General features: G+C 31.9%; 1 protein-coding gene and 1 long non-coding RNA gene across 6 annotated transcripts; one reads left to right on the plus strand and one right to left on the minus strand.

The window, feature by feature from the left end:
- The first annotated feature begins 375 nt into the window (after positions 1-375).
- LOC106063297 (BTB/POZ domain-containing protein 19-like) lies at positions 376-12,715 on the plus strand. Of its 2 annotated transcripts, none has more exons than XM_013221628.2 (9): positions 376-473; positions 1,950-2,026; positions 2,478-2,583; positions 8,131-8,304; positions 8,667-8,772; positions 9,367-9,542; positions 9,740-9,854; positions 10,626-10,745; positions 10,886-12,715. In XM_013221628.2, exons 2-9 carry the CDS (start codon positions 1,971-1,973, stop codon positions 11,032-11,034), a joined length of 1,002 nt encoding a protein of 333 aa, XP_013077082.2. In that variant the 5' UTR covers positions 376-473; positions 1,950-1,970; the 3' UTR covers positions 11,035-12,715. The 2 variants fall into 2 exon arrangements, with proteins under 2 accessions (XP_013077082.2, XP_055874083.1); XM_056018108.1 differs by lacking the exon at positions 376-473 and adding an exon at positions 508-1,595.
- LOC129924230 (uncharacterized) lies at positions 3,870-7,370 on the minus strand. 4 transcript variants are annotated; one of them, XR_008776227.1, is made up of 5 exons: positions 7,090-7,370; positions 5,745-5,890; positions 5,226-5,325; positions 4,698-4,811; positions 3,870-4,037 (listed from the first exon to the last, which is right to left on the minus strand). It is a non-coding gene; the product is annotated as an uncharacterized LOC129924230 (long non-coding RNA). The 4 variants fall into 4 exon arrangements; XR_008776225.1 differs by having other exon boundaries at positions 5,739-5,890; positions 7,090-7,368; XR_008776226.1 differs by having other exon boundaries at positions 5,739-5,890; positions 7,346-7,360.
- Positions 12,716-12,836: the final 121 nt, after the last annotated feature.

The raw sequence follows: 12,836 nt of genomic DNA on the forward strand, positions 1-12,836 counted from the left end.
AAAGAATGAAGGGTCAGAATGTAATAAAGATTATGTACACACACACACACACACATAAATACATATAAATTTTTTTCCCGGGGGGGGGGGTCGGGTGAACAACCCCCCCCCCCGAAAAAAAATCCTGGCTACGCCCATGTAGGCCTATATATATATATATATACTATATATCTCTAATATATAGTAGTCGCCCTCAATCAATTCCAAAGTCTATGCGGTACCGGTGAGTAGAATCATAAAATGGGAAACTGTCTGTCGCCTAATAATCTAGTAGAAAAGTAGCCTAAATTTATAGCATGTTAGATTAATAATAAATTAGTAGTAAAGAGAATATGTATTGGGATTTCTTGGGTTATTCTTGGTGTTTTATTTTAATGATCTAGATTTAGACGATCTATATTTAGAAAATGATTTCAAAGGTAGATTTAGCTGCCTAAAAAAGAAATATAAATCTATAGACTCTTGATCAAAAGGTAGATCTAGATGCTATATTATATTGAGTGACATTTGTATATAGATCTAAATCTAGTCTAACGTGAGACGCGAAATAAATCATTAATTATTTTAGATATGCATTTAAAATATTAAATACACAGTAAATATTTAAGTTATCTAAGTTTATTTAAACCGAAGTTTGTGTTTTTTTTTTAATTTAAAATATTTTATATTGATATTTATATATTATATATATAGGCCTACAGTGCTTTTAAAGTAGGCGCTGGTAGGCCAACTCAGGGATGGATTGCCTAACTTTTAATTACTAATAAATTAATAATAAACGTTAAAATACAAGAAAAGTTGCCTAATAACTTTTCCCCACATTGAAAAAGGTGCCGGTACGCCTTACCGGTGCGTACCGTCACAAAAAAGCACTGATTATAGACCTATATATGTAGGCCCTGTAGTGTAGGGTAAAACTTCCCATCGAAGGCCCCTAGATTCTAGATGTAGATCTACCGGTAGGCCTTCTTCATATAATTTAAGATTCCAAATAGACTGGCTGTAAAAAAAATAATTAAATAAAACACCCTATATATGCTCAACATGCATAAATAACTACTACTAGACCAGATCTATTCATCATCTAGTTCAGTGTTTCCCAAAGTGGGGTACGGGAACAGTTTGGAGGGGGTATGCGTTGCACATCATTAACTATGCTAATTTTTTTAAAAAATACCCTTTTAGTATGTCCATAATATTCAAAAACAGAACCTAATAAAATACCAAGAAAGACACAAATAAAGGCATATTTCTTGTTCCATATGCTAGGACAAATTTGTACTAATGCTCCTATTTTTAGAGCATGGGATGGGTTGCCTGAATCAGCCAGGAAAACCAATGACTAGGCAGAGTTTAAATGACTGATTAACATGCATGACTAGATTGACATAAAAAACAAGTGTAGGACATAACATCTTTTTTTGAAGTAGGCCCTAATGTCTGTATTTTATAAGATTAAGCAGTACCCCTTTTGGGGTACCAACAGGAACAGAATTCATTGCAATGACAGGGATAGAGAAGCTCAACAGCTATTTATAATCCACACACTATTCCTCAAGCCTAGTCTTAGGATAAGGAGCTCTGAGGAAACAGAGGTAATGAATTTACACTGGCTAGGAAACCTTTTTATATAAAGGCAGAAAGATTGCATTCACTTAGGCCTGTGGAGGAAGCCTAAAGTTTCAAGAGGGATAGTATTAACTCTTAACTGATATTCATAAGTTTGGTTATTTTTTTGTGTGTGGTTATTGTTGTTTTATATGTTTCAGATGTTCCTTAGATGAGTATTATTATGTCCTAACTCAGACCTCCTGCAGGATGGCAGGGAACAGTAAGGGAAAGGGAACAATCACATATAACTTGAACAGCCTACCCTACGTTTATTCTACCATTAAAAGTGTTTCAGTTTGTTATAAATAGGTTTGTCACTGTAATTCTTTTCTTTACAGTTTTAGCTGGTAGAGATCATCATGAGGCAGTGGGCCTCAAAAGTGATCAAATTTTCATCTCAGTATAATAACTCAAGGTAGGTCTCTTTCTTTAAAAAAGGAAATGTCCTTACCACTACAATAAATATTACCGGTACTAAAAATAATGTAAGAAAAAAACATTCTTCACATTTAAAAAGCCACTGGGTCAAATTTGAAGACTATGGATAATGCTTAAATTCTTTACTCACTAATTTCTTTAAAATTGTTAACCCCAAAAGATACATAGACCATAACAAGAAATGTTTTAATTAGTTTTTGTTTTGTTGATAAGTCTCAGAGAATGTTAAGTTCAATCTTTTTTTAGTAGGCCCTACGCTTCAAAAAGTGATTAAATGAACTCCTTTACTTAAATATTGGAATATTTTCATAAAGTAAACAAGATTGTGATAACTTGATTGAAAGCACACTTGAAAGTTTTTTTTTCCTAATGGTTATATAACTTATTTTTTATTTATCTATGTTAACTCAATTTTGTACATGAAAAAGTTGGAGTGCAGAGCAAATTTTGGGACCTCCAAAAGTTTATCCACAATATGGAGACATACAAGGTGCATGGGCCTCAGCATCGATTGATAGCCTTCAATTTATTGAGGTGAATTAGTGAATAGACATTTTGGATTTTGATAAACACTTTGTTTTCAATTCAAAAACTTTTTCATTGAAAAAAAAAATTAAAAAAAAAAAAAAAAGGATCAAATAAATTCTATTTGAAATAATATGTTTCATGTCCCTATAAACATGCCCATTACGGCCCAGTATCAGTTTTAATTAGGGTTATCCCCCTTTGCCCTAATTGCAGCCCTAAATAGCCCAAATCGCGCCCTAATGGGCGCGCATACCGTTTGCACATTGGCGTCATTAGGTTCCCATAAGGGACCAATACGGGCTACCCTAATCGTGCCAATATCGGCCCAGAATGGGTAAACCCGCTTCCGGATTCATTGGGGATTTCCAGAATCGCGCCCTAATCAAGCCCATACTAGCCCCAATGGTTTAGTAACTGAGATTTTCATTGGGGTTTAATTAGGGATAACCCTTATTGTGCCAATATCGGTCCGATGCTGGCCTGAATGGTTTAGTAACTGAAATATTTATTAGGGTTCAATTAGGGATAACCCTTATTGTGCCATTATCGGTCCAATGCTGGCCCTAATGGTTTAGTAATTGAAATATTAATTAGGGTTCAATTAGGGATAACCCTTATTGTGCCAATATCGGTCCGATGCTGGCCCTAATGGTTTAGTAACTGAAATATTTATTAGGGTTCAATTAGGGATATCCCTTATTGTGCCATTATCGGTCCAATGCTGGCCCTAATGGTTTAGTAATTGAAATATTTATTAGGGTTCAATTAGGGATAACCCTTATTGTGCCATTATCGGTCCGATGCTGGCCCTAATGGTTTAGTAACTGAAATATTTATTAGGGCTCAATTAGGTATTATCATGCAAATACTGTCTCCGATGGTTCAGTCATTAAATTTTATTATGGCTTAATTAGGAATAATCTTTTATGTTTTTCAATACTGTAGTTTAAAACAAATTCATTAGTGATTTTTTGTTTATAATGCCCTTTTTGTTCAAATGCAGCTCAATGGTTTAGTATGAGATTTTTAACCTTTTACATAGGTCTACTTTCACACTGATGATTTAGATCTAGCAATAGAATTATTTGACATAATTGTTTGGAAATTATAATAATTGAATCAGTGCATGATTTCTATATACATCTAGCTATAATGTCAACATATTTATAAAGTAATGGACAAGTTAAATTACATTTTTGGGTTTGAACACTATCAAACAATACAATTTTTGGTAACGTACTATATAAGACTTGCATGCTCTGATCATTTATTCTTAAATCAAACTTACACAATTAACTTTTTTTTATTTTTTATTCATGGAATAATTAACCAACACAAAAGACAAATATAACAGCACAAACAAGATATCAAGACAGCATTTTCATTCAATTCTTAGCATTCTTTACAAGCTGACTTCAAGACTGGTGGCAATAATTCATATTTTGACTTCCATGCAGCAGCTGGAACAAACAAACAAACAAATAAATATTATAGTCATGTAATAAAACTACCTTCAAGCTGTATTAATAATAAAAAGAATCTAACAATTAAACATCAGAAGACCTTACATTTATCTATGTGGACATACTATTTAACGGTTATATTTCCAGCCCTTGATGATAAACGGTGCTCAAAAATTAGGTTGCTTCTAAAGCCTATTAAGCAACACAAAAATTAATGGTATTTCAAAATTTGGAGTTCAATCTTCTCCTTAAATTAAATGTTATGAATTGGTGTCAGCAAATGTGGCACTGGTATTTGACTATGCTAAAAGTGCAATGGCAGACTAGATCGAGCTAGGCTTCAATTCATTCAATATTATATTTTGTCCAATTTATTTATATTAACTTTATCACAGGCTCAAATACAACTATATTCTGTTGTAATTAGAGTTCTATGGTAATTTTAAAAATAAGTTGGCTGAAAAGTTATTCTAGAATTAAAATAAACAATTATCACAGTGAAACTTAAAAAAAAACATAACAAAAAAAAAACCCCACAACCAGCATATTTCAAAATAAGGATAGCATTTCTTTATTTACATTTAATAAATTCCATCCCATTAACAATTTACTTTCAGATTGCTGATTGGTAATCTAAAAGCAAAATTTAATTCTTACCTTCTTGAGCAGGCTTGCTTATGAAAAGATGATGAACAGCATCTGTACTGCATGCATAGGTTATTATTAACCTAAAAGATTAATGTCAACTTCCCCTAAAGAAAATGTGGCGATCTGTTAAAAAAAAATAAAAAAAAAAATAAATAAAAACATAAAAAATGTTTAAAGAATGCAAAAAAAAAAAAAATATTACAATAGAGGCAAAACACAAAATGTTTAAGGTAAGGTATACAAGAAGGATTGTTGCTATATAATGACATTAGGTCAAAAACAATTCTATGTAGGCCCTATTTTCATTGTAGGCCTATAAATGTTCATTATAATTTTTTATGCAAATTAATAATGAACTTAAATCTCAGTGAAATTACAAAAAGCTGAAGATATTGCTCTCGAACATTGTTTCACAAGATTAACATTTATTTTACATTTTTTTTATTTAATCGATTTGATCTCATTAAAATTTTCATTTGGTAGGGGGGGGGGGGGGTCACTGATCAGTAATCTTAAAGAAAAATTTATTCTTCGTACCTTTTTGAGCAGGCTTCCTCATGAAAAGATATTGAACAGCATCTGTAGTGCATACATAGACAATTCTTATTGTCAGCTGCCCTTAAAGAAAACTGGCATTCTAAAAAAAAAAAAAAAAAAAAATAAAATTACAATAAAGACAAATCCTGAAATGTTTATGGTATGGTGTATAAGAAAAACTGTTGCTATAGCCTAATGATGAGACTCTGTATTTTTTCTTTAACAGTATCCACACAATGAAATTTTAAAAAGCCTAAGCCTTAGCTAAGCCTATAGAATGAATCCTAGATCAAATTGTAGAAAAATGTATAATATAATAATTAGTATTAAGACCTCTAGATATTCTAGCTAGATCTAAATATAATCTAGATCTATGTCTAGTTTATAGATCTAGAATTTCTAGATCTGTATAGATCTATTTAATTCTATTACATAGAGCCTAGAGTCTTTAAAATTTACAAAAAATAAAATCTAACATATATTGAGTATTGGTGAATAAAGATGTAACGCTACCTGGACCTGGTTATGTGGTATGCACGATGAACTGTTTGGTCGCCTCGTTGGTCTCTGCATGGTCGTCTGGTTCATACCCTGCAACTGCCATCACTTCCCTAAGCTCCTTTGTCGCCTTTGAGGTTTAGACTACCAAGTAGATATCTTCAACTCTGAAGGAACATTTAAAAAAAACAAAAAAACAATGTCAATATAGGGCTATAGTCTATAGCAGCTATAGGGTTAGCCGTTAGTGGCGTTAGTCTATTATATATAGATCTAGGCCCCTAATATAGATATACTAGATCTATATATATACATATTTTTCTAGACATATCTCAATATCTGATTTTAAAACCAATATAAACGTTTGATTTTATTTATTTGTATAAATTTAAACATTCTAAACTCTAGACTAGATTTTCAAGATCTGGAGTGTAGGCCTAATATTGTACATTAGTCTCTACAAAGTAAATATCTATATTATAAGATTATAAGTCTATACTATAGGTCTATGACTATAACTAGTCACTAGATCTAGAATTATTTAATCTAAATGACCTATCGCCTATAGTATGAAAAAATTAAAGATTAGTCTGTATTAACAATATATTAATTAATTATTATTCTATATCTACTAAATTTTCTAATAACAACTAGATTTTAAAATCTAGACTATCTTTTATTAGATCTAGATCTAAGTTTACTAAGTCTTAGTATATCTTATAAGTCTAGGTCAATTTTTTCTAACCTCAAAATATTTGAATTAGAATAGAACTAAAATCTATATATGAGTATGAGTACTATGAGTATAATAATTATCATATTAATATACCAAAGTGTCCAAAGTCCTAAGTCTAAGTATTAGTTTACAGTTACGTGACTAGATAGGTATATAGACTAGATCTAATATTCTGCCCTAAAAGTTAAAAGGTAGTAGATTTAGATTTAAGATCTAGTAAGTCCTTAACTAAATCTAATTCTATGCTGCAGATGCATTAGCCATTTCATGGTAGATTCTAGAATCTAGATCTAGAATCTATTCTAAATAGTAAATCAGTAAATCTAGTCATAACGCATGAATGTTAATCACTTAAGTTAAGTCTAAGTCGTCTAGATCTAGATTTAATAGGTCTCAAGTCTAGATATAATATATATATTAATAATATTATATCGTACTAGTAACTAGATCTAGTAGGCAGTAGCCTATTACTACTATTAGATATTATAATAAAACTAGTCTAGAGAGATCTATAGAATCTCTAGATCTAGATTCTTAGCATTCTAGATTATCTAGATATATATATAAATCTATTCTAAGTCTAGACCTAATCTACTATCTAGATTAGATCTGTTAGTAGTGTTAGAGTACTTAGAGATTCGTCATCTGATGATGATCTGTACTTGTGATAGGCTTAAGACTTTAACTTATAAGTTACGACCATTCCAATTGAATTTCCATGGCTGCTGCCATGAGTTGAAGAACATTACATATGCATTGATATCAAGAAGTACAGCTCATATAATTATTTATAATAGATCTATTATATTAATGAAAGTCTAGATTGACTAGACCTAGACTAGAGTGACTATAGCTCTATAACTTGTAGTATAACTAATAACTTAACAGATTTAGATCTAGATCTAGATAGCTCTAAATTGATCCACGTGTGTACGCTCTAGAGTGAAGACTGAATAATCCAGTTTGTGCCGAATATCGCGAGGTTAAAAGAAATAAATGCTTCTTTTTCATTGGTCGAAAAAAATGTTAAAATATATAAAACTTTTTTTTAAATCTAAATCTAAAAAAAAAACAACAAAAAAACAAATATGTTCTCCTTTAACTTTAGATTCTATGTGTGATTAAATATTACTAGATATAGAATATAGATATATTTTTTTAGTGTGCACATTAAAAAATCAGACACACACACACACACACTATTTGATTACAAAAAGTCTGCATTGGGCCCATACGGGTAAAACTTCACTATTCCAGTTAGTGATTTCCCCAATAGAACCCTAATTAATTTTTTTTTAAAATCTTAATATTACTTACAAAAAGGATTCAAAGCAACATTTAGCTTTAAGACGATTAATACTACATTTTAAAACATCATAATATTGTTTTTTATGTTATAATAAAGATTTCATCATGTTGGTTCTGGCGTGATTGGGGAAATCCCACACCGGCACGAAAGCGGAAAGACGTTAACGGCCCAATAACTAAAATCCCACACCGATCCGTTAACGTTTTTATAGGGGCGATTGTAAGTAGGTCAATCTACCCAATGAAACCTTATTACCCCACACCGCGCCAGAATGGTTTCGATGGGGCTTTGTTTATAGGGATGTTATGTTCCAATAATTTATGGCACAATTTATTATAAATTTTCTTTTTTTTTAAACCTAGTTAGAATATGAGAAAGCTGTTCTCCCAGAATCTATTAACATTTATGAAACATACAATGCTGGAGCTACAGTTGCTGTCAAGGTTATGAATCCATTTAACCAATGGGAAGTTCTCTGGAGCACCACGGCCGTAGAAAATATCACATCAAGCAGAATATTTTCACCTCCTCTCAAAGTAATTTTTAAATAAATATTTATGTCTACTTTAGTGAAATCCTCTTAGTTATATTAGTTATAGATTAATAGAGGTTGCAAAGGGTAAAGATCGTCTCTTGAGACCTAAAGAGCCACAGAGAGACAGACTACAATACAATGCTACTAAATGCCTGTTTGGTTTTCAATAATATTAGATGAGTCTGTTATATTATTAGAAAATTAAAAAAGGATACAGTGACTGTTAATTAAGGCTTATTGTGACAAAAATTGTAAGGAGGAAGAAAAAAAAAGGAAGAAGCAATTAAAGATTAAGACCATCATTTAAATTGATATAGTCTAGTATGATATAGGTACTTCTATAATGTGATGTAATTATAACAGGAAGTGAAATTTGCTACCAACAAAGTAAGATTAGAGGTTAACTGCACTGTGGCTGCTAGTTGGTGTGAAATTGATGCTGTTGAGTTCATTGGCCAGGAGAAAGCAGGTAAAAACATTATGCATGTATTTACACACACACATTTGCTTTCAAAACTAAATTTTTTTTCCTCTCCTATTTACCTTACCTTGTTATTGTTTCATTTCAAAATTGCATATAAAAATAAATTGAATATTTCTTTCAACTTTACTCTCAAATTCTAAGACTTGAGTAAATTCGATTATGGAAAAGCTAGATTTCCCCCCCCCCCCCCCCCCCCCCCCAAAAAAAAAAAACAGTAACCATTAATATCTTCACATGGTGGTATGGTGGCTGAGTGGAAAAGCGTTTGGCTTCTTGGGTTTAAATCTTGGTGAAGATTAGGATTGAATTTGAATTTCTGGATTTTTTAGGATGCCCCCGAGTCCAACCAACTCTTATGGGTACCTGACATTAGTTAGGGAAAGTAAAAAGTGGTTGGTTGTCATGCTGGCCATATGACAGCCTTGTGAACCATTGTTCATAGAATTATTAGAAACAGATGACTTTCACATCATCTGCCTATGAATCACAAGGTCTAAAAGGACACTTTTTACAAATATTTTCATGTGGACTAAAATTAAATGAATTGATTGGTGTAATGCAAAAGTAAATTATTGACAGGTTTAATATTAGATGACAAATCCTACACTGATGCAATGAGAAGTATTATTAATAATTCAACATACAGTGATGTCAAACTTGTGCTGAACAATGAAACTGCCTATGCACACAAGTCAATTTTGGCAGCCAGGTCAACATTTTTTTCACAAAAATTTGAACAATACACAACAGATTTAGTAAGTTATAGTGTAGACCTACTAGGCTATGTATCTCAGTTGTTTGAATCAATATTATACTGAATTTTATTTATTTATTTTTTTTTTGGAAAAGAAAAAAAAAGGGGGGGGGGGTAAGTACAGCTAATTTCTAAAATTATTTACTGTTTGCAAAAAACAACAAATTTATTATTAACAATTTTGGACTTTGTTTTCAGATTGAATTGAATCTGTCTATTTCTTATGATGATCTGTTAGCCATCTTGTCATTTATTTATACCAATCAGTTACCTCCAGGCTTCAGTACAGACACTCTGATTACACTTTGTGAAGGTAGAGGTCATTTTTCAATAAAATCTTTTTATAATCAATATTGTTACGACTTACGAGTGGACTAGAGAAAGTAACTCACTGATTCTCAGGTTGCTGATATCTTTCAGATTGCAGAAGCACAATCCAACTAGGAACAGTCAATACTCCCAGTTAAAAGAAATAAATTCACAGTACTCCTAGACATTTACATATCCCGATTCACAAACACCAATAAAAGAAAAAGAACAATTCTTCATCAAAAACGAAACGATCATAAATGCCGTTACTAAACACATCAACACACTCACTCAGGTTATTTTTGCCCCACAGCATAAACAAAATTCAAAAAGTTCTCACATGGAAAAAATTGTTAGTCAGGGGGAACAGGTTTACAACATTCTTTTTGGTCTGTACTTAATCATCAATTGGCCTACAAGGTGGTTACTGAGTCAGGTTTTGAGGTAATTATTTGAGTCCTGAATTATTATTATAGGTTTAAATGACTATCTGACTTTCAATTGGGGGGGGGGGGAAATGTGACTTGTCATTGTGCTTGCTAAATAGCACCATCGCAAATGTTGACCACAAATGAAGGAATTTTAATTCATTTTCCTTATTGGCCTTAAGAAATTTTGTCTTTAAAAAAAATTTGAAAATCAGTTGTGCTTCAAATTGACCTATATTTATTTCTAATTTAAAGTACCTTCGTAGCTCTTTTCATAACCAATGATTAGTACTGGCAGTGCAATTTACTTATATAAACCAAATAAATTAGTGAATTAAATATTTCAGTGTCTTCGACCTTAGATATTCCATCTATGAAACAATATGCAGTTCATCGATTATTTTCTCTCTTGACTTATGAAAATGTTGTGGGTATATATTTACGAGTACAAGATCAAGAGGCATTTGGTATGTATTATAAGACTTGTTTTACAAAGAAATACTTTTCGTTTGTATCTATAAGTAAGAAATATATTAATATAGAAAGGATTATCAATAGTTAATTAAATATTGAACATGGTACATGAAAGTGTTGACTTTTTCTTCAGAGGAAATAAAAGATTATTGTCTGAAATACATGGCCGCACATTTAAAGGAAATGGCCAATGTTGCTAATTTTGAAACGTTATCCCAGAGTGTGCTAGTGAAAGTGGTACAAGAAGCTACATCCATGATCAGTTTAGGTGATGGTTTCTAAGTAAGAAGTTAAGACTGAAAGTGGGTGATAAGAATCTTTGAATTTCATTCTGCTATTAGGTAGCTAATTTTTAACTGTGATAAAGCATAATACATTATATTTATTACAAAGCTTATATCAACTTTGTCAGTCTGTCTTGTCAAAAATTTGTAACAGTACACATTATTTTTCTGACACCCAATCTTGGATCAAGCTGATATTTAGCACAATTATTTATTTTACCTGACAACACAATAATCAATAAAAACAAATTACCAATTAGTTAATTAACTATTGGTAGTAAATTACTTTGTTTGGTATCTCAAAAAAGGGAAGAAACAGTACAAGATTGAAGTAGTGGTATAAGCTGAATTAGTCCCCTTTCCAAGGGAAAGAAATAGTACTTGACTGAAATGGTGGCATAAGCTGAATTTGGTCCCCTTTAAGGACTGTCATCTGAGGCTTATCACAAATTTAATTACAAGACTGATTCAAACTAGATCTAATTGATACACTGAATATAAGCTTTCTTTTTTTTAATAAGTATTTTTGTATTATTGTTTTTCTATATATAAGCATAACCTATTATAACTACAGTCACCAATGTTTATTTTATAGAATATTTTAAAATTAATACATTTTTCGTATTATTGGATCCCCTGCATTTTTTAAAAACAAATATTCTTATTATAAATAAATTGACTGATGTTGAACTTGTAAACTCTACTTGGTGATTGTTGAATCTTGTTATAGGCATTTATATTTTTAATGCATATTGCTTTTTATACAATATATCTTAATGTTACCACCAAAGCTTGTAAACTGTCATTGTACATTACCTAGCTTATCTGAAAATTAACTTATTTGCACCATTAATGTGCAGAATCATCAGTTTTTCCACATTTTATCTAGGTAATGTGCACATTAATGGCTTCCTTATTTATTTAGTGTCTAAGTTGAGAAGTTTGTTTCTCTCATAGTGTTTGCTCAAAAGCAGTTTCAGGTATACATTGTGGGAAATCTTTGTTCACGTAATTTATAGAGAAATAGATCCTAAAGTGGAAGAGTAAGGTCAGAATGAATTTGGAACACCTGTAATAAGAATAATGGTATGTATCAGAAAATACAGTGTGATGAGGCCAGAAAAGGCTTACAGAAGCAAGCAAAAACTTAAGTAGTTTCCAATGTAAAGCCCCCAAATGCTGATGAAGCTATCACTGTAAAAATTAAAATACCCGAAATAGACTAAGCAAAAACTGATAGCCGCTTGATTTTAGTAGTTCTTATTGAGGATGGCTTTTATTAACTTTGTGCTACAACTGCCAGCAGCACAGTGTTGTGGAGCACTATAGAGCAGGACAAGACACACTGAAAGTCTCTGGTCATCCACTGCACCCAAACTCATCCCTGGACGTCTTGACCAAATCTTGCTTTCCCGAAAAGGATGGGCTTTAGGGCGAGAGAGTGAGGTTGAGGTGTTTCGCAAATCCTCCTCACTTAAATCCATATTCCAGCGCAGAAAAGCAAGGCTAATGACACTAGCCCCAGCTGGAATAACCTGCCCTGTGTGCAGCCGAACATTCCAGGCTCACATAGGTCTCGCCAGCCACATGAGGAAGCACAAATCCCAGTGCAAAGCCCTCAGCCACCTGGATGAGAAAAGTGGTCATCATCAAACCACGATGGACGAACTATATATAGCTACAATGGGTAGTTTAAAACAATTGTATGCAAACACAAAATTCCATGTTTGCAAAGAGATATTTAACTACGGGTGTAGGAAAAGATTCTGATAATTTAACATTAAACAAGAGACAAAAACC

The sequence above is a fragment of the Biomphalaria glabrata genome, chromosome 1, assembly GCF_947242115.1.
Source record: "Biomphalaria glabrata chromosome 1, xgBioGlab47.1, whole genome shotgun sequence".
NCBI lineage: Eukaryota > Metazoa > Mollusca > Gastropoda > Planorbidae > Biomphalaria > Biomphalaria glabrata.